The sequence below is a fragment of the Lepidochelys kempii genome, chromosome 8 (assembly GCF_965140265.1).
Source record: "Lepidochelys kempii isolate rLepKem1 chromosome 8, rLepKem1.hap2, whole genome shotgun sequence".
Taxonomy (NCBI): domain Eukaryota; kingdom Metazoa; phylum Chordata; order Testudines; family Cheloniidae; genus Lepidochelys; species Lepidochelys kempii.
The window spans coordinates 6,092,904-6,117,487 of record NC_133263.1 but is presented as its reverse complement, the minus strand read 5'-3'; the positions used below and the strand labels follow the sequence as shown (position 1 = coordinate 6,117,487).

Below are 24,584 nucleotides of genomic sequence, written 5' to 3'. Positions count from 1 at the left end.
TAAAGAAAATGGAGAGCCCCTGAGCTTTGGAGCCCTGTAGTTGTCCAGATTCACTTAAAGGGAGATGCTGTTATTCATTTATGTTTAAGTGATTGTTACTTTTTGGTTTGGGACAGCTGAGAGTCTTGGGGAAGGCCCTTCACAGGCATGTCACTGTGTTCCCATCACCCTAAGGGGGCCCAATAATTGCTAATGTGCATCCATGCAAAGCATGGACTTGCCAGGAGTACTGGGTGCAAGCCTCACAGGCCAGACTCTGCCAAGCCAAGTTGCGGTGACTTCTGCGTATCTATCCCACAGTCCCTGTTCCTCTGCAGCTCCAGAAGCAGTGGATTCTGGGAGACTTTGCAATGCCACCACGACACCAGAGGGCAGTAGCCAGAAACCCTACGTGGAGGTTAACTGAACAGGGAGGACAAATCAAAAAGTTCAGGGCAAGGACGGAGATCAGAAGTTATTTGCTCCTGAGAGAGAAAAGGTAATTGTGGGAGGACTGGAGTTCTGGGATCAAATTGGTTTAGAGTGAGCTGCCCTGCATTTAGGCCTGCTGAAAGCAAATGTAATCCAAGCTATATTTGGCATGACGCATGTGCACTATTTGGAGCACTTTTGTGGAGGACCCAATGTTTCCTTAGTGTGCCCTAAGGGTATGTCTACACTATACCTAAGGTTAGGGGGGAACCCTGGTAAATTTCTTTAGTGTAAATGAGACCCAAATGTCACCCCACCCACTTCCATTTCTCCTCCCTTTTCTACAGAGCTGTGACTGGGACAGTAAATCAGGGTTTGGACAATTTAGGATGAAGGGTGAATTTTTTTTTTTAAATAATGAAAGAGTTTTCACTCCTAATTAGGAAATGGATTAAAGCTGATGTCAACTGTGCCGATACTGAGAATCTGATTGGGTTTGGGGAAAGGATATTTTCTCCCAGCTGGACAAACTGCTCCATAAGAATTTGTATGTGAGAAAGCAATAGAAATACCGGCTGCAGATTTAAAAGGGGGTTGTGGATATGGGCGGGAGTGTAAAAGAAAGAAGTTGGTGAAACAATTGGGAAAGTTCTGAATCAATGGTGGATACTTAACAGCTGTTGGGGAATTCCACCATCCTTAGCACAGAGCCACATGCACCCTGGAGCGATAGTCCTCAGCACTGGAATAAAAAGGGTGCTGGTGGCTGGGGGAAGGTCCCACTGGTGGGGAGATAACAGTGAGGATTAGATGCCTAATGGGCTGGAGGGAGCTGGCTTGGCTTGGGTGCATCAGGAAACCACCCTTCAGCCTATGAGTTGTAAGAGGTTATTGAAGTGTATAGGAGCAGGAGAACCCTCCAGCATGGGGTAGAGCATTGAGTGAAAGCCTGATAGATGCTCTGGTTTTTCTGCTCTAGAATAGGTCAGGTGAAATGACAGATAAAAATCCACCTGGGAACACTATCTCCTAGCCCCTCTGGAATTGCAAGTATCTCCCAAGCGCTGGCTAGTGAGGTGGTGATTCCTGGTTTTGGCCCCCATCCCAAAGCACTGCACTAAACTAATCTTTGGAAGAAATGGAGTGGAAGAAATCTGCTTTGTAAATCTGAGAGTAGGGTGTGATGTAAAGGAGGTGATGCACGGTGGGACTGAGAGGCATGGGCAGTGGTGTAGATAATCGATGTAGAAAGTGTGACAGATCAGGATTGAGATGCATTGGTAGAGCTGCCTGAGGAGCCCAGGACTGGAATAGAAAGGGATGCAGCAGGTCGGATTAGAAGAAATGTCTGAGTCGTGCATGGGGAGCTGAGGACTGGAATAGCAGGCCTGCTGCAGGTCAGGAATGAAGTGCGCTGGCAGAGTTGTGTGGGACAAGACAGGAAGTGCACTGTGTAGGAGGGAGTTACAGACAGCAACTGACCACTGTATGCCTGGCAAGAGCACCAAGCTTCAGTTGGATAAATAATCTGAATGGGGAGCATCTCCTGCAGGCCCTTGGCCAGAGCAAGCTAAATTGCTTCTTAAAGCAGTCATTCTTTGAATCAAACTTAACAGCAGGTTCCAGTTGCGAGTCATGACGTTCACTCTCCCTGAATTAGCTGGACATGGGCCCGCATCAAGGGAGGCAGGGTGGAAGATGATACCAGCCTTGAGGCCCAGTAGCACAGGGGTCAGGGTGGATCCATTTCACTGCACATGAAAATGTCATCTTGTTTCACTGCTGTAAAAGTAGGTGCTGATGTGATCCTTTTTATAAGAAGAGCGGTTATCCGAGAGACCACGCTGCTGCACTGTGCCTTGTGCCTCTCTCAATCTGTATCACAAGTGTCCCAACTGTGGGGCTGGGAGAGGGGTTATTTTACACGGCTGTCCGTCCCTTGGCTTGTATTAAACTCTGCAAGGGCCTTGCTACTGATTTATGAGCTGGCAGCTTGCAATGTGGTTCAGGATATAAATAGCAAAAAGAAAAAAAGGGAGGGGGGATATTAATGTTGGGGATGGCATAATGCCAGCTGTAAATCTCTGTACAAGAGAAGGGGGGAGGAGGTTTACACAATGGCTTCTTAAAAGACTGCCCGCTAGGGGAACAAGAGGCATTAAGTCCCTGCTATAGGGTCAGACGTTACCCTCGCTTCCACACCACCACTGATTTAGCTGGGTTTGCACAAGATGCAGGTGAAGGGAAATTTTGGCCCTTTGGAAGAAGAGTCAATTCGGTCCAAGCAATTGTCCGCCTCCTGGCCACCACCTCCACACAGACTTGCTGAGATACAGCAAAAACAAACACATGCTTTAGGAAACTGACCTCAAGCACTGACGGCTTTTACTTTGTTAAAGCGGGGATGTGGTATGAAAGCTGCTGTTACCTTATGGGGCTCTTTAACCCTTTTAGGTGACTAAAGGCAATGTGACTTGGATTTTATGTGATGGATCAGTACCTGGGCATCTCTTTCCACTTGGAGAGTGATATCTTTAGTGTAGAGAGGTGAAAAGGCAGTGCAAAAAAATGAACCCCAGGCTCATTTTGATGACTTGTTTCTTATCAAAACTCTAAGAGCAAGTTTTAGGTGGATGGATTTCTCTGTTTATTTTGGTAAGAGACTGTGAAAGAAGAATGCTAATGTACAAACAGGTGAACTAGGCTATTTGTCTTCTCTTCCAGGTGCTCCTGCACTCAACTCCGTTTGAGGTGGGCACAGATCTCCAGTCTGTGCTTTTCTCGCTGTGCATAGCGGGTGATCTTTACTGATCTGATATCCAAGTGGACTTGTCACTTGGGACGTTTGCTGGGAAATTCCCAGGATGGAGTTTTGTGTGTAATTGGAATGGATTTGATTATATTCCTATGCTGAAAATTCTTAAGAGCAGGTCCTTCACTTTCCCAATGGGTTAAGGGAGCAGTGAAGATCACGCACTCCTGCCTCACAAGCTGGCAGGGCTGTAAACTCAGGGAGCCCTGGGTCAGAACCATTTAGAGGATGCAGTATCAGCCCCAAGGCTTCAGTAATGATGGCACTGCTGAACCTTGATACTGCATTACACATTGTGGCAGCCCCAGGGAAATAAATGGGAATGGAGACGGTTTAGTGCTTTGCACAAAGTGGAGCAGCATCAGGAGTCTTCCAGGGAGACTGGAATGGTGGGGAAAAGCACTGAGATACCATGATGATCAGTGCAGCACACATGCCTAGATGAAGACAGGTGGCAACAGTGGTGTGGGCCACACTGTGGAATGGAGACCAGGCAAGGCCTGGGCCCAGCGGGAGGCTGGCCGTGCAGGGTTCCGGAGGCTGAGGTAGGCAGGTTCAGCGGGTGACTGAGCCGTGCTGGATTTGGAGGCTGAGCAAGGCCGGGGCCCAGCGGGTGACTGGGCCACGTAGGGGTCCGGAGGCTGGATGCAACGGGTTCGGTGGGTGACTGGGTCGTGCAGGGGGCCGGCCGCAGCAGGTTCGGCTGGTGACTGGGCTGTGCTGGGTTCTAGGAGGATCCCTGGCTCTGTAGAGGCCCCCACGGAGCCAAGGGGGCAGGAGCCAGAGGAACTGGGGTCGGGACGAGCAGGCTCTGGCTCTGGATTCACCAAGGGCAAGTCATGCCTGACTAATCTAATTGCTTTCTATGACGAGATAACTGGCTCTGTGGATGAGGGGAAAGCGGTGGATGTGTTGTTCCTTGACTTTAGCAAAGCTTTTGACACGGTCTCCCACAGTATTCTTGCCAGCAAATTAAAGAAGTATGGGCTGGATGAATGGACTATAAGGTGGATAGAAAGTTGGCTAGATTGTCGGGCTCAACAGGTAGTGATCAATGGCTCCATGTCTAGTTGGCAGCTGGTATCAAGTGGAGTGCTCCAAGGGTCGGTCCTTGGGCCGGTTTTGTTCAATATCTTCATAAATGATCTGGAAGATGGTGTGGATTGCACCCTCAGCAAGTTTGCAGATGACACTAAACTGAGAGGAGAGGTAGATACGCTGGAGGGTAGGGATAGGATACAGAAGGACCTAGACAAATTGGAGGATTGGGCCAAAAGAAATCCGATGAGGTTCAACAAGGACAAGTGCAGAGTCCTGCACTTAGGACGGAAGAATCCCATGCACCGCTACAGACTAGGGACCAAATGGCTCGGCAGTAGTTCTGCAGAAAAGGATCCAGGGGTTACAGTGGACAAGAAGCTGGATATGAGTCAACAGTGTGCCCTTGTTGCCAAATGCCTTGAGGCATTTTGGGCTGTATAAGTTGGGGCATTGCCAGCAGATGGAGGGATGTGATCGTTCCCCTCTATTTGACATTGGTGAGGCCTCATCTGGAGTACTGTGTCCAGTTTTGGGCCCCGCACTACAAGAAGGATGTGGAAAAATTGGAGAGAGTCCAGCGAAGGGCAACAAAAATGATTAGGGGTCTGGAACACATGACTTATGAGGAGAGGCTGAGGGAACTGGGATTGTTTAGTCTGCAGAAGAGAAGAGTGAAGGGGGATTTGATAGGTGATTTCAACTACCTGAAAGGGGGTCCCAAAGAGGATGGCTCTAGACTGTTCTCAATGGTAGCAGATGACAGAACGAGGAGTAATGGTCTCAAGTTGCAGTGGGGGAGGTTTAGGGTGAATATTAGGAAAAACTTTTTCACTAGGAGGGTGAATGTGTTACTGGAATGCGTTACCTAGGGAGGTGGTAGAATCTCCTTCCTTTGAGGTTTTTAAGGTCAGGCTTGACAAAGCCCTGGCTGGGATGATTTAGTTGGGGATGGGTCCTGCTTTGAGCAGGGGGTTGGACTAGATACCTCCTGAGGTCCCTTCCAACCCTGATAGTCTATGATTCTATGGGCTGCGGCCGGGGCCCAGGAGGCTGGGGGGGGGCCTGGGCCTGGTGCTGCAGGCCGGGAGAGCCCTGGTGGGCTCAGTGGGCTTGCAGCAGCCCGGGACAAGATGGGAAGCAGGCGGCCCTTGCCTCCAGCAGGGGGGGCGCTGTCTACCCGGCTGGGGAAGGGCAGCCCCTTTGTTAGTGGTGCGTTTCCCTTTAAGTGGCTCTAATCTCCGGCCTGTCAGTCACGCCCAGCCATGCTCCCTAATTGGTTATCGCGCTCACTGCCGGAGTGAGTGCCGCCCCGACCGAAAACGGGGTTTACCTTGCTAGATTTCAAGGGCGCCGCTGGACGACGCAACCACACTACTAAGACTTAGTCCCCACCTCCTCCAACTCTCATCTAATAGCGAGAGGTACGTGGCCTCATTGGCCAGCGGGGGAGTCAGTTGAGCTTTGTCCCACCTCTGTGGCTGAAACGACAACGTCTGTTGGCTGGTACTTACGTCGCTCACTTTAACGTCCGCCTGCCTCAAGGCAGTGGGATAGGGTGGGTTGGCTGCCACTCCATAAGCACCGCCCCTTTTTCGCAGCACTGGCCAAACGGCGCCCGAGTAGGGAAGGGCGGCGCTCAGCGATTGGCTGGCGGGTTGCGGCGGGGTTAGGCTGCGCGCCGGATATATGTAGCCGGCGGGTGAGCACGCCGTTGCGTGAGGTCTTTCTATTTCCTGGCCGGCCTGCCTCCTGCTCCAGTCCCGCTCCGTCCGCAGGTAACGCGGGACGGGGCCGGCCGCGGCCTCGGCCTCCCCTTCGGGCTGCCGGGAGCGGGGCGGCTTCGAACGGCGTCACGTTCCTCCCGGGGCGGTTGCGCCGCCTCCCAGCGTCACAGACGCGCGGGCCGGGCTCGCCCGGGCCAGGCTGAGCCGTGGGGCTCGGGGCCTCTCGGCTGGGCGGGCAACAAATGGGGAGGGGAAGCTGCTGTTCTCTCCCCCCCAGGCCTGGCAAGGTGCCCCCGTGGGGGAGCTGTAAGTCGCGGGGGGGGCGGGGGTGTGTCTGTGGGAAGGGGGGGCGGCTCGGGGCTGCAAGTCGCTGGGGGGGGGTCGGGGGTGTGTCTGTGGCAACGGGGGGGTGGCGGCTCGGGGCTGTAAGTCACCGGGAAGGAGGGGCCGGGGGGGGGTGGCGGCTCGGGGCTAGGAGGGGCCGGGGGGGGGGGTGGCGGCTCGGGGCTGTAAGTCACCGGGAAGGAGGGGCCGGGGGGGGGTGGCGGCTCGGGGCTGTAAGTCACCGGGAAGGAGGGGCCGGGGGGGGGGGTGGCGGCTCGGGGCTGTAAGTCACCGGGAAGGAGGGGCCGGGGGGGGGGTGGCGGCTCGGGGCTGTAAGTCACCGGGAAGGAGGGGCCGGGGGGGGGGTGGCGGCTCGGGGCTGTAAGTCACCGGGAAGGAGGGGCCGGGGGGGGGGTGGCGGCTCGGGGCTGTAAGTCACCGGGAAGGAGGGGCCGGGGGGGGGTGGCGGCTCGGGGCTGTAAGTCACCGGGAAGGAGGGGCCGGGGGGGGGTGGCGGCTCGGGGCTGTAAGTCACCGGGAAGGAGGGGCCGGAGGGGGGTGGCGGCTCGGGGCTGTAAGTCACCGGGAAGGAGGGGCCGGAGGGGGGTGGCGGCTCGGGGCTGTAAGTCACCGGGAAGGGGCGGGGGTCTGTGGGAAGGGGGGATGGCCTGGGGCTGTAAGTCACTGGCGGGGGGACGGTGGGGTGGCCCGGGGCTCCCGCAGGTTCCTGACCCGCAAGGCTCAGCGGGCCCCATGCACACGCGTTAGAGACGGGGGCTGCCTGTGCTGGACGTGGGGATAGCGAACCTCGAGCAGTTTGGGCTAGAACAGCGAAACCGTTTTACGAAACGGTTCCTCTGATTTGAAAGCCCTTGTATGTTTGGTATCCGGTGAGGAAGAACCTTCCTCTAGCCCCACGGAAAGGAGTGACGCTATAGAAACAAGTGAACGTTGTTGGGATCGTGGAGGATAGTGTTCTCGCTGAAGGCAAACATTTAAAGGGAGGGGGGGCAGTTCCGAGGAGGGATAGAAACGGGAGAGAAGGAAATTTCATTGTGTGAGGCTAGATACAAAGCTGCAAGCTTTGTTCTGTACTTTACATTGCCTGTGTGTTCCATCAACTATGTAAAATGCCCCCATGTAGTAGCTAGGCTGCAGAGTTTCTTCCTGGGTTAAGGTGGCATGGAAAAATATCCACCTGAGACGATAATGCTTAGCATTTATGTAGCCTTAGTCACCTGTAAATCTGCATTGTACAAAAGAGGGTAAGTTTCACCCCTCTTTTGCAGATGGGGTAACATTCTCCTCTCTGTGGCATTAAATGATTTATCCAAGGTCACGCAGCAAGACAATGGTGGAGCTGGGATTAAATGCAGAACTGTGTATAGAACAGTGTGTCTGAAGAGCTCCCAGTCACTTGCGAGGCCCCAGACCTACTTGATTGTGAAAGCCCTACCTGTATTACTGTTCATCGCTTTGGATGCCTTCCATAGAGTTAGTTTGCAAGATTGTACTTGGAATTATTGGTACATGGATGTTATCTGTGTGGTGAGACATCCGCATTAAGCATTGTGTCTGTAATGACAGGTTTCAGAGAAGCAGATGTGTTAGTCTGTATCCGATGACGTGAGCTGTAGCTCATGAAAGCTTATGCTCAAATAAATTTGTTAGTCTCTAAGGTGCCACAAGTCCTCCTTTTCTTTTTGTATCTATAATGTATTCCATGTGAAGGAAGTGGCATCTTCCTATTTAGATGTGAGGAGTGTTTGCACCAAACAGCTATGTTTCCAGTCTGCTATTTTTGTCAGGCCTATCCTTTCACAAACTAATGACAGCTTTAGGAAATGTAGAGAGGCAATCAAGTCCTGAACAGTAACCTCCAGCTGGTATAAATAAAATCATTTGGAGTGTATGTTAGGCCATTATGCGCATCTTATCAACCATGTTTCAGCTACTGAGGCTTACTTTCTTCTCTAGAAAATAGCAACTTCTATTCGCTAAATCAGTCACTTTCACTTATTCATGGGCAAAAGAGGTTAAGAAAACATGCCAGGTTCTCAAATAGGATTTCAGGGAAGATGAGAGTAGACTACAACATATTTGCTGACTGACTAGGATTCTCAGATGTTTATGGCAGTGTTATTGGCTGTGGTAGAATGTTCACACTCTTCACATCTTTCCAAAGATACTATGCATTTCTCTGCTGACCTGAAGTAAAATCGAGTCATGACTTGCAGCAAAATGTCTAAAGTGCAGCTGCTTGTTCTACCCAGTTACACCTGAATGTCATATTAAACTGCAAGTTTACTTTAAGTATTTGGATAACTAAAGAGTTCCCTGAAACAGAGTAATACTATTGTGTGAAGGAGAAATTCATACATTTATGTTCCCAGGTATCAGAAGTGTGATTTAAACGTTAAAATGTGTCCTTCAGATTAATATGCCCTAAGAGCAATTTCTAAATATCTTATATAAGCATGCAAAATATACCTGTTTACTTATTTTCTTGTGTTAGAAGTTAGTTGTTAGAAAGCAGGAGTACATTTCAAGTTTCTTTTGATTAAATCGGTTATCATAAGGTCTTGGCTTAGTAGGAAGATGGGGAAACCTTCAGTGTCTGATTTGGTGAATTTACATTAATACTTAATGTAACCAACTTGAAAGCTAGAAGATGGAAGCAAGGAAAGGAAAAATACTTGCCACATGTGTTCCTGACATTCCCAAACTCCCTGGCAAAACGTGAATCTTTTGTAGGAGCCCTAATATGGAATGACATAGCAAAGAATCCTTTGTATGTACCCTTTCATGGTCCTGGGCAGCCACAAAAGCAGCGAAAGTAATAAAGGTACAAACATAGTGTCTTGTCTTATGTCTGTTAGTGACAAGAGGACATTTTTTTTGTATAATAGTTCACTAGTCTGCAATTGGCTATTTGTCCATTCTGCTGCAGCCATGGTATCATATTTGATGATGACTGTCAAGGATAGTAATGACACAAATTTGAACTTTTTGTCTGTTTTTAAAATCTACTAAAACTTCTGAAAATATTTTTGAGAAGTCCATTATTTACCTAGGAGCTGTAGTCCTGATATTCTTATCTATTTGTTAAAGTACCAAACCAGGCTAGAAGCTCTCTCAGGGGAAATAACTACACCGAACCCTCGCTAGAACACACGTCTATATTGCACAAATTCGCATGTAACGCAGCCATGGATCCCAAATTTAATTGCTTTAATTGGAATTCATTTTAATGTGGTCCCCGCTATAACGCGGAACTGCGCATGGATCCCAAATCTTGTGCTCTAGCGAGAGTCCGGTGTATATTCACTTTAGTCTCAAACTTCCATAAAGGTTGCTAGAAATAATGTGAAGTACTTTAAAGACTCACTGTATTGAGTCTACCTCCTTTAGCTCAGTGTTATCAAACAGCATTCTTAAGGCTGAAATTTAGACCAAAAAATCTTTTCCTATTAACATTTCAGTTCATGCTGCAGAAAAACATCTCCCAGGATGGCTTTAGCACATGTCACCTGCTGAGAATAGTTGAGAACTCCACTGAAAACACATGCTAATTGAGGTTGTTCTTTCCCCTTGCACAGTGTGTATACCAAATTATACACGGAGGAACACTGGTTAAAGAAAGTATAGTTTAAAAAAAACAAACCTGAGGGCTAGTTTCTCAAACTGTAGGACAATTGTTTGGTTTTTGGCCTTTAACCCTAGTGACTTTGAGAGAGAGCTGCTGAAATTGACATATGACAAGCCCTGTTGGATGAGTTAGGAAACACTTGTAAACTAACTGCTGCAGCTTTCCAATGACGTAATCCAAGCCTTTTTCGCTGCGTATTTTTAAGTGACATGGCAGGTGGGAAGTTGAAGAGGAGAAGTCAGAAGGTGGATTAAAATGGAGTGGGTCTCAGATCTTATGACAAGTGATGCTGTCCTGTGCACATACATGTCAGCTACTGAGTTTGTTGCACTTCATCTTTGGTTTCATTTATGTAATGAGACTTTTTTTCCCACAAAGTGTGGGGATGTGTACAGTTATTGACATGCATTTTAATCAAGTGACTGGTATTGAAAGTCTTTAGCATTGGATTAAAATATCAGTCAGAATTGTTTCAGCTAAAGCTGCTGTGTTGGAAATGTCTCCAGCTGCCTTGACTAGGAAAAAAGAGAGGTCGGATATTAAACACAAACTATTAAATGAATGGATCTGATACTACAACAGGGGTTCTCAAGCTCTTTTGAATCGTGACCCCCCAACTTTACAAATATTTTTGGAGGCACCCACAATATCCTACACATTTGTAATGATATGTGTAATATTATCCTTTAAAATCACCCTCTAAACTTTGGTCACTATCTTGCATCTTCTGTCATATCCCAGACCACTTTGGTTCCAATTTAATTTATTAGTGCTGTTGTGCTGACTATTAGATGAAGGAAAAAACAGTGTTAAGCACTGTGAAATTACCCAAGGTACAATCTGAACTGATGAACAGCTGTCTTCTCAGTTCTCCAACATGGGGAGCCTTTTACATTGCTTTGCTGTGAGAGCTACCACTCCTGGTTTGCTCACTCACAGACTCTAGCATGTTATTTACAGTTAAGAGTCTGAGTGCTATAGCCAGCCACTCATGAATTACACTGGAGAACAACACTAGGAAATTCCAAGTCCCAGACTTTCCCCAGAAGTGTATGTCTTATGCTATCCAGCTCTTTACTGGACAATGCATGCTCATGTAAAGTCGGTCATTTTAATAATAGAAAATGATTTGCACAAATCCAGTAATCCCAAATAGGGTTTCCCAAACATACTGTTTTAAATAAAACAAGTTTAATAATTACAGAAAGATAGATTTTAAGTGACTGCAAGTAAGGAGGCAAAAGAGTCGGAATTGGTTACAAGAAAATAAAAGTAAAATGCAACTAATGCCTAACTTAACAAGCGAAGTGAATTCAAAGCGGGAGGGGGGCTCACTATGTTTTGCAGTCTTACTGGCTGAATGTCTTTCAGTCAGAATCCCTCCCCCAGTCCAATGCTGCTTCCTTGTTCCTGAGGTCTTGTCGATGCTGTGGGTAGAGAGAGAAAGGGAGACAGAATTTGGGGCATCTGCTCTCCCTTTTAGTTCTTTCTTTTCAAGAATCATCCCCAGCTGAGGTCCAGGAGATACCGTCTATGTTGATGAGAGCCCCAATCTGTTTTTGTCAAAATGTAGATTTATTTTTTTCACTCACACCTTCTTTCCTGCCAAAGAACGGCCACTCAACGATGGTCCACCAGACTCCATTTGATACCTGACTGAGGTGTCAGTCACCCCCCTGTCTCCGTGGAGCTGGCCCATGACTGCTCTCCAGACCTGGAACATGTCCCAGCAACATCACACAGTAGAATTCTGCAGCACTACACACAATGCTGCCATACACATCCCACCAGGACAACAATGATCACTCTCAAATGATCTCTCACAAGGCACACCCTGCACAAAATTTATCATCTTGTAAAAGGGGTGAATATGGGGTACAGCCTGTCTCACATCCATTTCAAAACTTCTGGAATCCTGTTTTCAAATGACAAAAACATTTTTTCATGTCTAAAGTCATGCCAGCATTGACATGAGGACAAGAGCAAGATGGTCAGGATAACCTGCTTTTTTAAAGTGTGCATGTTGCCTAACATACTAAAACCTCTTTTCCATATGCTTGTCCAATACTAATTTTGTCAATATCTCATAGCATTCATACATAACTCTAACATTTGTATTGCTACTTAGTTCCCTCTTAAAGTGAAATCTGAGGGGCTACTTGTGTTAACAATAAAACAGGACTGAAATAAGACCCCGTGTCTATATTTAGAAGAAGCTGCGATGGCCCAATGAATCCAGATGGAAAAATTGTGAACCTAATGATGAATGATTTTTCTTCTCTTCATTGAGCCATTGTAGCTGCTCTTGACTGTCAAAACAACTGGTTATTATGACAATAACATAGCAATAGCCACTGTCACTTTGGTTGGTTGAGGGAAGTGCAGAAAAGGTAAAAATACTGAAAAAAGCTGACTTATAGGAGTATTGAAGTACTTTAATTAGCGCATGGTACACAGAAAATACTGACTCTCTTAATAAATTGATGCCTCATGCTTCTAGGCTCAAATATCTTGTGAACTGTCAGGACTAGAAACACTAGATCAGGGAGGTCAGACTATGGCCCACATGCTGGATCTGGCCCATCAGGGCTTTCAGTTCGGCCCATGGGATTGTCAGCCCTGTGGCGCAGCAGGGCTCAGGCAGGCTCCTTGGCATCGCTCTGCTCCTGGCACCACGTCCCTTCGGCTCCCTGGGTGGGGTCGGGGGCAAAGGGCTTGGTGCGCTGCCCTTGCCTGCAGGCACTGCCCCCCGCAGCTCCCATTGGCTGGGAATGGGGATCTGTAGCCAGTGGGAGCTTCAGGGGTGGTATGTGCAGGTGAGTGCAGCATGCGGTTGAGCCACCTGTCCCACCCCCAGGAGCCACTGCTGGACATGCTGGCCACTTCCAGGGTTTAGTGTGGGGCTCGGGCCGGCAGGGGGCCTGCCTTAGCCCCGCGGCCTGCTGCTGGCAGCCCGGAGCTGTTTGAGGTAAGCGGTGCTGTGCCAGAACCTGCACCCCAACCCCCTGCCACACACCTGCACACCGTACCCGCCTCCTGCACCCCAGCCCTACATTCATGGCCCTGCATACAAGTTCCCCACTCAGGTGTGGTCCTCGGGTCAAAAATTTTGCCCACCCCTGCACTAGAGAATCAGTACAAATGGTTTTAGGATCAGTAAACTTCTGCAGGCACTGGTCCAGTACCACAGATCAGAAGTTTCCTATGCCTGCACTAGGACCAGCATTTGTGGGGGGGATTGTGTCCTAGGATTTTACAAAACCTAAGGGTAATTGAAATTTCTATGAATTTTCTGAAGCTCTTTTACTCTTTCTGGGCATTTAGAAGGCAAATAGGGTTGGAGATCTGCTTTCATGTTGAGTTTACAGGGAGATATGCCAGTAAAAAAACCAGACATTACCCAGTAGTGTTTACAACACGTGGTACAGCCTTGTGCTAGTAGCAGGAGAACCTGAAAGTGAAACTTCTTAGTCTGTGGTACATCTCATTTTGGACAAAAAGTTCTCCTTGAAGAATTTGCCAAAAAAATTAACATTCTGCATACAATATTTTAAAATTCTATATATATTTTATATATCAAAATAACACAGAATAATGGGACTCCCGCTGCCAGCCCTGGGCAGGAGTACTGGGGGAAAAAATAAAATTCTGCACGAAACATTATTTCTGTGCAAATTATGCATTACACAGTGGTGCAGGATTCCAGCAGGAGTAAAAAATAAATAAATGGTGAAATAAACTGAGTCTATTAATTTTTTTTTTTTTTGTCTAGAGTGTAAGTAAAACCCAAACCACCTTCTATATAGCAAGCACTCAATTTTTAACTCTCATGATGTCCCTTTATTTGACCCCTTGTATCCAGATCTGCTAGGGAAATTTATCTTCTGGTGAAAATAACACTAAATATATTAGTCCTTTTTTGAGATTGGTTCTTTTGTTCACCTGCTGACTGACCATTCTTGTTGACTCCAGCAATATAGGGAAGAGTCTGTTTAGCATAGTAAACTAGCTTCCAACCTATTGTATATTTCTCTGAAAAAATGAACACTATGTAGGTTAGTCCTTGTTGTTTCACTGAAATATTGTAACCTCTAATACCACTAGTATCTCCAGCAGCACTGTATAGCAATGTGGTATTTGGGCCAGGGTATGAAAAACTTACTAGATGCCTATTAGGTAGAGCCCATTATGAAATGTCATGAGGAAGCTCAGTCAGTGGGGTCCAAGGGCAACATCTTGAGCCCTGCTATCCTCAGCTGCTGATAATGGGAGAAAGTTGGGATTTCTACCAGGTTGCTCTCTCTGAGCCCTACTTGTGTGGGACTATGTCTTTAATATAATCTGCCTTTAGCTAGTACGGGTGGTGATAGAGTGAAAGCTGCACCCTCCCATGCTCCTAGCTGCAGGTGGCGGGGGTGGGGGCGTGGATTTTTTTGGTCTGTTTAATTTCTTTCCTGCTAAGAGCTTCTCGGCTTCTCTGAGGGGAGCAGGTCTCCACTACTCTACCTTATCCTTCATATTCTGGGGTTTCTTCTCTTATGAACATCCTCCTATGCCTGCCTCTATAGCATGAAATTAACATTCTTGAGCCACTACTACTCTCGGATTCTAAATAGCAGCAATGAAAAGCACTGGTTAGTTTAGCTCTTGCTGCTTGTCAAAACTGCGAACAGCAGCACAGACACTGGGTTTTGTCTACAAACTGGCAGACAGTGCTGCATCTATTTACTCTGGGTTCGCATTTGGAAAGTTTATTAGCAACAATGATGACTAGAAAGTGTAACTTCTGTAGAATACAAGTCATTTAGGAAGTTTGGCTTATTTATTCATATTGTATAGAGGCCTGTCTGGGAAGGTTTCCCCTCTGCCATTGGCAAGTGGTGAAGTAGATCTCTTCCTCTTCCCCCCCCCCCCCCCAAAAGTATTGGTCGGGGCAATGCTAACTTTAAACTTAATTTTGAGCTGTTTTGCATGTGTTTTACATGTGAACTTTTTAGCATGTGTCATTGAGCAAAAAAGTTGCATCCCTATAAAAAAGATTTCTGTGTGGTACAAAGCATATTTTTCAAGGACCCTTTTTAAAATTTAGATTTTTTTTCCTGTCATGTTGGTTTGGCTATATTATTTCAACCAGGAAATATGCCTCTGGTTCAGACCCCTGCCCCCCAGCTGCTAGTGTGTGTGTCTGTGTCTGTCTGTCTCTCTCTCTATAGAATGTGTTTTTCATCAGATTTTCAATGCTCTCTACAAAGGAGGTAAGTTGTTATCCCCGTTTTACAAATGGGGAAACAGGAGAAGTGATTTGCTCAGGATCATCTAGCAATCGGTGTCAAAGCCTGGAATAGAACTCAAATCTCCTGAATCCCAGTCGATCGCTCTGTCCACTAGACTCTGCTGCCACCCTTCTATAAGTTACGTGGCTTTCCTTCTATAGCAGTGACTAGAGTTTATGGCAGACCTAGTGTATGGCTGGCTAAAATGTGTGAGTGCGCTGGTGATCCAGGTTAACTTTTTATTAGACACAGCTACATTTTGAGTTAAAATGTCCTTTAGTAATCCACTTAATTGTATTAATATACACTGTACACTTTTTAATTACTCTATGCTTGGTTGACTGAGGTTCACCTGCTGCTGTTTTTCAGTGGGCAGTCACTTATGGGTTGCATTAGTAGTATTTCATAGGAGAAAGTAATGTAACAGTTAAAATACCGATCACTCTAACTCATTACAAATCCCATTATTCATGGATAAAAGACCTTGCGTCAGACATTCCATCACTTAGCTTTGTGCACTTACTTCCAAAGAGATGAGGTTTTTGATACAATAGTGCAGTTTGTGCCCATTCAGCTGCTGTAGTTCATCTGCTTTACTGTAAGCTATCTATGCTTGGAAGGCCAGCTTGTAAGATTTTCTCACAGGCAGACCGTACAGTCTCCCATACAGTCAAAGTACAAAACAGTGCTAGTGTCTATAAACAGGTAACTTCCTATAATGCTCTCTGCTTTCCATCTGTCTTTATATAAAGGCTTTCTTTTTCATTTAGGGTTCTTGGCTTTTGAAATTTAATGCCTAAATGATATTCACCTTTTTTTAAAGGCACTCTTTATCTTTGCGAGTACAGTAGAACCTCACCAGAGTTACAAATGGACCAGGCAACCACACACCTCATTTGGAACAGAAGTACACATTCGGGCAGTATCAGAGACCAAAACCAAATACAGCACTGTGTTAAACGTGAACTACTAAAACAAAAAAAGTGAAAGCAGAATTTGTCTTCATAAGTAAAGTTTCAAAGCTGTATTAAGTCAATGTTCAGTTGTAAACTTTTGAAAGAACCAGCATAACCTTTTGTTCAGAGTTATGAACATTTCAGAGTTACAAACAACCTCCATTCTCAAGGTGTTTGTGACTCTGAGGTTCTACTGTAGTTATTCCCCAACTCATGGGAGACAGAACTTTGACATTAATTGCCCATGTTACTGATTCTAACTAATGCTTCAAGATTTCTGTACCTGAAGCTCACTGGGTGCTGGCCCCTACCAGTGCTTGCAGTCTTGCAGACTGGTTTGTCATCAAAATCTGTTCTTTTAATAGCCTCTTTCCCCGGGTAGTTGAGGGTGAGTTTAGTGGCCTTCCCATTCTTTCTGATCTCTGGTAGCTCAATATTTGTTACCTTTTTTGTGTTTAAATATGCATTTCCTTGAAAAGTTCACATTACTTATTCTACTTTAGAACAAGCTGGTCTGATGATATGCTTTACCAGCTAGGAGACCAGTGCTCTAGATTTCACTTAGAGATGCAAGTTTATTCTGCTTGTACCATGTTGTCTATCTGATCTGTAGTGTTTGTAACACTATAGTTTTCCACAGGTACCTACTTGCTGCTTTCCCCCACTCATTTGAGCAAACAAAGCCGAATGGATCCATCCGAAAGATATTTGAAGCAGAAGCTAACAGAATGGAATATTTATGCTATAATTAATAATTTATTAATTTCATTCGTCCCATTGTGGACTCATGTTGGACTGTGATTCTAGTGTAGGCTATTCTACAAATCACTGTTTATACTGAGCCATTCTCACACGAGCAGGTCATTCTCACCTGTTACTAAGCAACCTGGAAAAATCTGAAAATGGCACTTCATTACTGCAATTGTGATTACTAATGACTATATCTTAAATATCCAGTGTCCTTTTGGATTCAGTATTTATCAAGTATGGAATAGGATATACAACTTCTATAAATCTCTGTTACTGTGCAGGTTTTTATAAGCAATTCTTCAGCTTTCAAAGGGTAGCAATTGATAGAGGTTAAGGAACTACTCGGCTACCAACACAGTCAAGAGCTAGGGTATATAGTAAGTATAGTCAAACCCTGAAGTTTGCAAAAATCCTCACATAGAGAATCTAGTGAGTGCATGGTGCCAGAATGTCCCTTCTATAACTAGATAAGGCTATGGAGGTGAAAAAACTAAAAATGTGTTGTATTTTCTCAAGGCTATTGTGGGTGTCACTTAAGTGGTGTGACAGTGCCATGAGAATCCTTGCGCACACTTACCTTATGGTTACGAAGGCTTGGGACAGCTTTCCTCACAATTCTGTAAATTTACAGTAAGTCATAAAAAGCGGACTGATGTAACGGAGATATCAGAGGAGTCTTTATTTTTACATATGGTAACATTAGAAGATTGGGAATCAAAGACTGCTGCAGGATTATTCACTTCATTATGCTGCGAAATCTTCCCATCAAAAGAAACTAATGCTTTGAAGTGATTTAATAGTTTGGTAGATACTTTCTCTTCGGTTGAAATGTTGGCAAAAAGACGACGTGATGAGTTAGGTGGAAGATAAAGGTACAAGGGGCTATGAAGGTAGGCTATTTGGAAAACCTGTAGCCTGGTCCTAGTGTTTCTAGAAACCATTTCTTCCTCTCTGTTTTGATTTCAGCTGTGTAAAGCATCCTTCTGGTAGCACACTTGGTCGTACTAAACACAACAGCAGTCTCCTCAAAAGGGATGTCTGGAATCCTTTTGGTTTAAAATGTCAGTTGAACCTACCCCTCTGGGATCATTATGACAGATTAAATGGCTTTTGTGATCACTAGCTGGGCTCGCTGTGAACCTGAACTCTGCATACAGAGCAGATAAGGATATCTGGAGGAAATGTGACACAACTAGGACTCTTGTTGAATTTTATAACTTCAGTCTTGGGTTATTGAAAGTCACAGGTCAGTTTATTTTGATTATATAGTAATTTGGGTGAATGTTTTAGAAAATGCTAATCAATTTTGGCTCAAACTAAGATGAAAGACCACCTATCTACCATATTTGGACTGTGACAATGTGGTGTTGTGACTCTAAATCTTAAATTTGTTGAATGCACTGTTTGCATAAATCAATTTTTAATTTCTATAACTGTACTTTGGAAACTCAGTGACGAGCACAGATTTTCTGCAAAGTTGTAGCATTATAACAGATAGTGGGAATTCCACCAACCAAGTGAAGACCAGTTTAGCTGAGGTATTTTGTCTAAATTTAATCTCTTGCTTTAATAAATGGCTAGGATTTAAACTTTGGTAGCAGTATACAGAATGTAGATAACCTGTTGGTTTTATATTGAGTAGCACTGTGTTACTCTATTCCAAAGTGGTGGTCCATGGACCAATGCTGGTCCACGAGCCATCGGCTGCTGGTCGCCATGCACATTGAGGGGGAAAAAAATGCCAGTCCCCCACATCAGATAGCTTGAGAAGCACTGAAGTAACCTAATAAGTTATTCCTTACACTTGGGAGTAAGGTGACCGAATGTTAGGAAATAATTCGGTCTCCAGCTCTTCTCTTATGACCCTCTCCCTCATCACCACTGCCAAAAAGATGGGTTTGTGATAACTCGGATACTACTGTGGTGTGGACAGTATAAAATACACTTTTACATTATCCTGTTCCTTGAACATAGGTTAATGGTAGCAATATATTCCTGAGTGGTGTGGAGCAAATATTCTTTCTGGAGAGATGAGGTTTATATTGTTCAGTTTGTTGGCTGGAGAACATGAGCAGATGGTTGCTGGTAGAAAAGCAGCAGGTGCAAAAGGAGTAAAAACAGATTGCTGTCCACCGATTAGGTCCTGTTGGTTTTTCACTTTTTTAAAAAAAGTCTGCTTAATAAGGGTTGGACTCCCTTTTATTGCTCCTTGCATGGTACAAGTCAGCAGTAAATACGAAAAGTCTATATCAGAACTAAGTAGCAAGTATTGAATTAGAATTGCCCTTTGCTAATTTAGTGTGGTATTTGTATGATAAAATCCATCTTTGATTAGCCGAGGTAGAAATCTGTCTTCAATATAGTAGTGGCCCAGTTTAATACAGCAGCATGCAAAGTAATGTGAACCCTAGTGGCTGAATGTAGATAGGAAACGTTCATCTATGAAAGGAAAAAGATACAAATCAAAGGGGGAAGGATTCTGATAAAATGTTCATGTTTTTTGTACAGTATATTCTGTTGGATTTGGGATTGTGTCAAATTCTATGGAGAATTCTGTGGTAGTAGGTCATGAAGGCTCTGTGAAACAAAAGTGTACCAAATTGGACTTCCATTCTGAAAGCAATAGAAAATGGTTACCTTTGTGTGTCTGATTCAGCTTCCTCTGAAGTGAGTGAAAAGTCTCCTATTGAGTCACTGGGAGTTAGATCAGGCCCTATATGTGGGTATTCCCAAATATTTTGTGTGCTACAAAAACCAAGCTTATAGGACAAACAAGCAAGTATTATGTCCTCTACTAACCTGGCATCCAGCTCATTTTCAAATGTAAACAATGAGATGGGCATGAAAAAAATCTATCATTCATGAGTTTGTTACAGCATCACTGTGATCTGTGCAGTAACTAAATGTTGCCTCTTTTCTTAAAGTGGGTATTGGATAGGACTTTACTCTTATTTTTCATCATTTGTAGTTCCACCAATTTAATGCATCCCCCCCTTTCTTTAATAGTTTGAGGTTATTTGCAGTGTCACCCAATGAAATTAAGTACCCAATTAAATTAATAGTGGATGGGGAGCTGGATCTATACATATGATTCACATTTGGAAGGCTTTTTGCATAACCATCATGGTGAGAAACTGTTTGTTTGTTTAATGAAAGCTGAGTCTACAGAATTGGAGTATGTCCTTTGGGCCAGATATGTGTAACTTCCTGGGTCTGTGGGGACTCGCAGAACTCTTGAGATTTATATCAAAAGGCTGAAAGCTATTCAGTTAACTTTGAGAGAACCTGATTTAGTTTTAGTTCTTGTTTAACACCATTACCTGTAGGACCTTGAAGAAAGGATGTGTGATTTTTGTTTTGTTTCCAAGAGTTGAAACACCAGCCTTTTCAATGAAAGGAACAGAAGCTCACAAATATGTATCCTCTGGGGCATGTCAAATCTGATCTTCCGGGATTTGGCATTCCTGATATTGCTAAAACACGAACACGTTTCTTAAGTCACATATTAGACCTCTCTCTATACATATGGGGGTGGGGGAAGAGAGCACAAATCTTCTTTTAATCCCTTGTAGGTCATCTTTAAATAGCCCTTCACAACTTAACCCTGCTTTACCTAGCTGATCTAGTAACAGTGTTTGAGCCATGCTCCTCCTTCAGTCTGTAAAAGTTTCCAACCTTTGCCCATCAGTAAGGCTGTTACTTTATAAACACTTTTGCAGTCTCTCCCACGCCACTGCCTATGTAGGCAAAACTCCTGATACAATCTGTTCAGCCATTCTCTTATCCTCTGATTACTTAAGATTCAGATGTGTCTACAAAATCCTCACTGCAGGTCATGGTTAGGCATGGCTGTTTCCCCACTTGCCTTTTCTGACTTCCCTCATGCTTGTTCAATCCTTGTCATTTTTCACCCTTCTCCACTCCAATTTAAACAACTGAATGTGTAACTTGCAAAGCTGTATCAAGTGTCAGCATATTAGTTTGCTTGTATGTTGTATCCCTGTCCCCTAACCTTTGTCTGTTTTGTGTCTTTTTGACTGTCTTGCAGGGCAGGGATTGTCTCCTACGTTTTCATAGTACCCAGCCCAGTAGCATCTTTGTCACAACTGAGTTTTTGGGTGCTACCATAATACTTAAATGTATTATTCATAAGTCCTGCCAAACAGAGAATAAACCTCATCTGCATGGTTTGGTTACTGTAGGTAGAGAAGGAGGCATCTTGTGGGCTATCAGACGTACAAAACTGAAATGTATAAAGAATCTGATAAGGTAGACTTAGAAATTTTGTGATATTCAGGATTTCCCTGTTTCTTTTTGGAGTTTGAAATTACTGTTTGTGTATCTGCTACATCCTCCACTGTGGCCATAATTTCCTTTGCATGCCTATTGAAACCATCAATATTTGTCGCTTACTAAATTGTTCTGGTGTTATCTTCATTACAGACCATTAGACTGCCACATGTTGTAAGCTTGATGGGGCTTCTTGCCTATAATTTGGGCAAAAACACTCTTCTGTGGCGGCATAGGGCCAGATCCTCAGGTATGCTGGAACAGACATAGTGCGTCTGGGCAGGGGACATCAGTAATTTTTTTTCACTCCTGAATCCAGAAGGTAATTTGGGGTAGTTCTGACTCAAAGTTGCACTGGGCTTCTGGATGTCCCTGTATGCAGGGCGGGAGGGAAGAAAAGTGCAGGAGCAGGTGTCGGAGCCAGCTACCTTAGCTTGGTTTCCCTGGATATTCTACGTATGGGGAGTACCCAGCTGGCTTTCCATCCCCATTGCATTGCCAGAGCAGAGCTGAGGCTTTGGCCCAGAATGAGATGGCATACAATTAAAGGCAAGAGCAATACTCTATATATGTAATTGTAAAAAACTCTGTAGGCTTGGATTAGATTTCGATTGTTGTTTGTGAGAGTCAAGCGACTTCTGTTCAGGACTGTTCATTAGAATTCTGTCTCTCGAGACCATCTCTTGCTGTTTCTCTTTTTGATCTCTCCTCCCACCTCCCTCACTGGCTCTTTATAGAAGACTGAGTCTTGTGCAAAACTTACCCTTGACTAATATCAGGGCATCTTGATAACTTGTCCTACTGAGAATGGGACCATTATGATCCCGTAACGGTCAAATTTTGTATGTCTGTGTTTGTACTTCTCTTCATCTGTGAATGACTTGTTTCCTTGCGTGTAGCTTTTATAAAACATGTGACTCAAGCAGTTTTTAGGATGCACTTGAAGTAACATGTCCTTAAAGTCAAACACTGAAGCTATTGACTTTCGCTTTCAGGATATTTCTGATTAATTGGTTTGTGATGAACTCCAATTGGTTCACTTTAAAATAACAAAACTAAGGGTATGTCTACACTGCCCATGTTACAGTCACGCTCTCCCGGTGATAAAAAATAACCACCCCAAACAAGAGGTGGCAGCTGTATTGCCAGGAGTGTGGCTCCCGGCAATAAAGCGCTGTCTGTACTGGAGCTTTTCAGTGCTTAAACATTTGTTGCTCAGCAGGGTGTTTTTTCACCCCTGTGAGTGACTAAAGTTTTCGTGCTGAAAGTGGCAGTGTAGACGCAGCCTAAGGTTGAGATGTCGTGCTGTACTTCTTCAGAGGTGCGGCACAAAAGATGTAGCCCGGGTAAGAGAGGGCAAAGTTGGCTGTGTACCATGGGCTACCTCCTGAGCTGGTGTAGCCTCCAGAATAAGTTAAAGCCGGTCCAGAGGCTGTTCTGACTTAGGGCAGCCTAGCCTGACCACTTACAGGCTGCTATGCATCGTAGAATATTCAGAAAGGATATTCTCTCTCTCTGTATACCTCCATGCTGGCATTATACCAGAGGGCAGAGTAGGGCTGCCTTTGTTGGTTCTGTGCTGTCTTTTGTGCTGGAGAAATTCCCCTGGAGGTTGTTATGGCCCCTTCAAGCTGTTGGAGACCAGATTCCAGCCCTGAAGCTATTTTTAGTAGCACAAATTTAAAAGAATGAAACCAATCTAAAATTCACTGTTGACCTACTTGGTTGTGAGGCTCAAGTTGAGTGATGGGTGTGGGGGCAGCAGGTTTGTCACATTTCTAAAACCCTGGTTGGCAGCAGGGAGAAGGGATTAGGGTGTCGAACATTGGGGAGAATGTGTCTTTCATGTGTCTTTTGGGTAACATCTGCTCGGTTTACTACGAACTTTTGCTATTTTTTTATTACTGCCAGCACTGCAGAGCTAGTATAGTATAGTACACTCGTCATGTATTCTGCCTTACATCAACAACAAAACTGTCAACCAAGCACTGATCCTAGTATCCATCTCTGTAATGGTGATGTATGAAGCAACAGTCGCCCAGCTTGAACTCTGGTACTGGTAGCAAAAAAACCTCTGGCATTGATTTATAATCTGCACCAATTTTATGTGAATAATTGAGGGGAAGCACATAGGGACCATGAGTTCTTAGATTCCTTTTTTAGACTGACCTAGACATTAAGATTTAGAATGTTTTGTGAATCTCTCGGCAGCAAAAATTTTCTTTTTATAATTCTTGATCCAGCAGGATTAAATAAAAGGTAAATAGACTGTCTGTGTCCAAGGCTGGGTACGCTGTAACTTATCTGTTGGATTTAGCTGACACATGATCAGCTAAGTGGGGGAAGATAGGTGGGAAGGAAGGAGTTTGCTTTTGTTCGTTAGGCTACATTAATACAGTCCAGTATGCCTGTTAAATTTGAGATTGTTAGAACTGCATTAGAGTCCTGTAGGAGTTTTGTGCTCTTGGAAAAGATGGGTTGGACTGACTTTTTAAAAATGGTCTTAATACAGTAGCATAGGCTTCACTTTAGAGTGTCATGGGTATGTTTTGTTTCTAAATTCTTCCTGTGAAGTCAGGTGAGGTAAATAGAGCTTGAATCTGCTGTGAATGACTTAACCCCTTAGGTTCTTCAAGAGGATTTCCTTACTTGTATGCTTGGTACCAGGATTTGTGGATGAAACGGGACAAAAATCCAGTTGTTCAAATGGAGTTCCCGTTGTCGTTTCCCCCCAGTAAAAAAAAAAAAAGTTGATAGTACAGCCTTATCAATTAAGTGGGTAACATTATTTTGTTGTACACACTGAAACAGGAGAGAAGATGAAAGGATAGAGTTACAATGAAAAGCACACACGGCCAGCTACAATGAGCTTGAACACAATAGTCAGCTACATTTTCATGGAGCTTTTGTTTTTCAGTTTTCAGTTGACCAAAGAAATGGTGATGGAGAAGCCAAGTCCCCTGCTGGTCGGGCGGGAATTTGTAAGGCAGTATTATACTCTGCTGAATCAAGCACCAGACTACCTGCACAGGTAACGCTCCTGAACGTTTCTCTTTGTTTTTCTTTGCATGTATTTAACAATACTTTTATGTTATAAACTGTAACAAACCTATGCCCTCCTTTTTGGCTTGCCAGATGCAAGATATGAATACTTTTTTTTAATGTAAAAAGAAAAGGAGGACTTGTGGCACCTTAGAGACTAACCAATTTATTTGAGCATGAGCTTTCGTGAGCTACAGCTCACTTCATCAGATGTTTACCGTGGAAACTGCAGCAGACTTTATATACACACAGAAATCATGAAACAATACCTCCTCCCACCCCACTGTCCTGCTGGTAATAGCTTATCTAAAG

At 44.7% G+C, this 24,584-nt stretch overlaps 1 protein-coding gene across 3 annotated transcripts in view; it reads left to right on the top strand.

Moving 5' to 3' along the window:
• The first annotated feature begins 5,924 nt into the window (after positions 1-5,924).
• The window catches only part of G3BP1 (G3BP stress granule assembly factor 1), a 38,726-nt gene continuing 20,066 nt past the window's right edge, over positions 5,925-24,584 (top strand). The window contains exons 1-2 of one of the 3 annotated variants that reach the window (XM_073355292.1): positions 5,925-6,039; positions 24,148-24,261. In XM_073355292.1, the coding sequence (XP_073211393.1) occupies positions 24,167-24,261 (95 nt within the window). In that variant the 5' untranslated portion in view covers positions 5,925-6,039; positions 24,148-24,166. Of the gene's footprint in view, positions 6,040-6,149; positions 6,295-24,147; positions 24,262-24,584 lie in introns of those variants that run through there. The other 2 variants (XM_073355294.1, XM_073355293.1) reach the window with 2 other exon arrangements.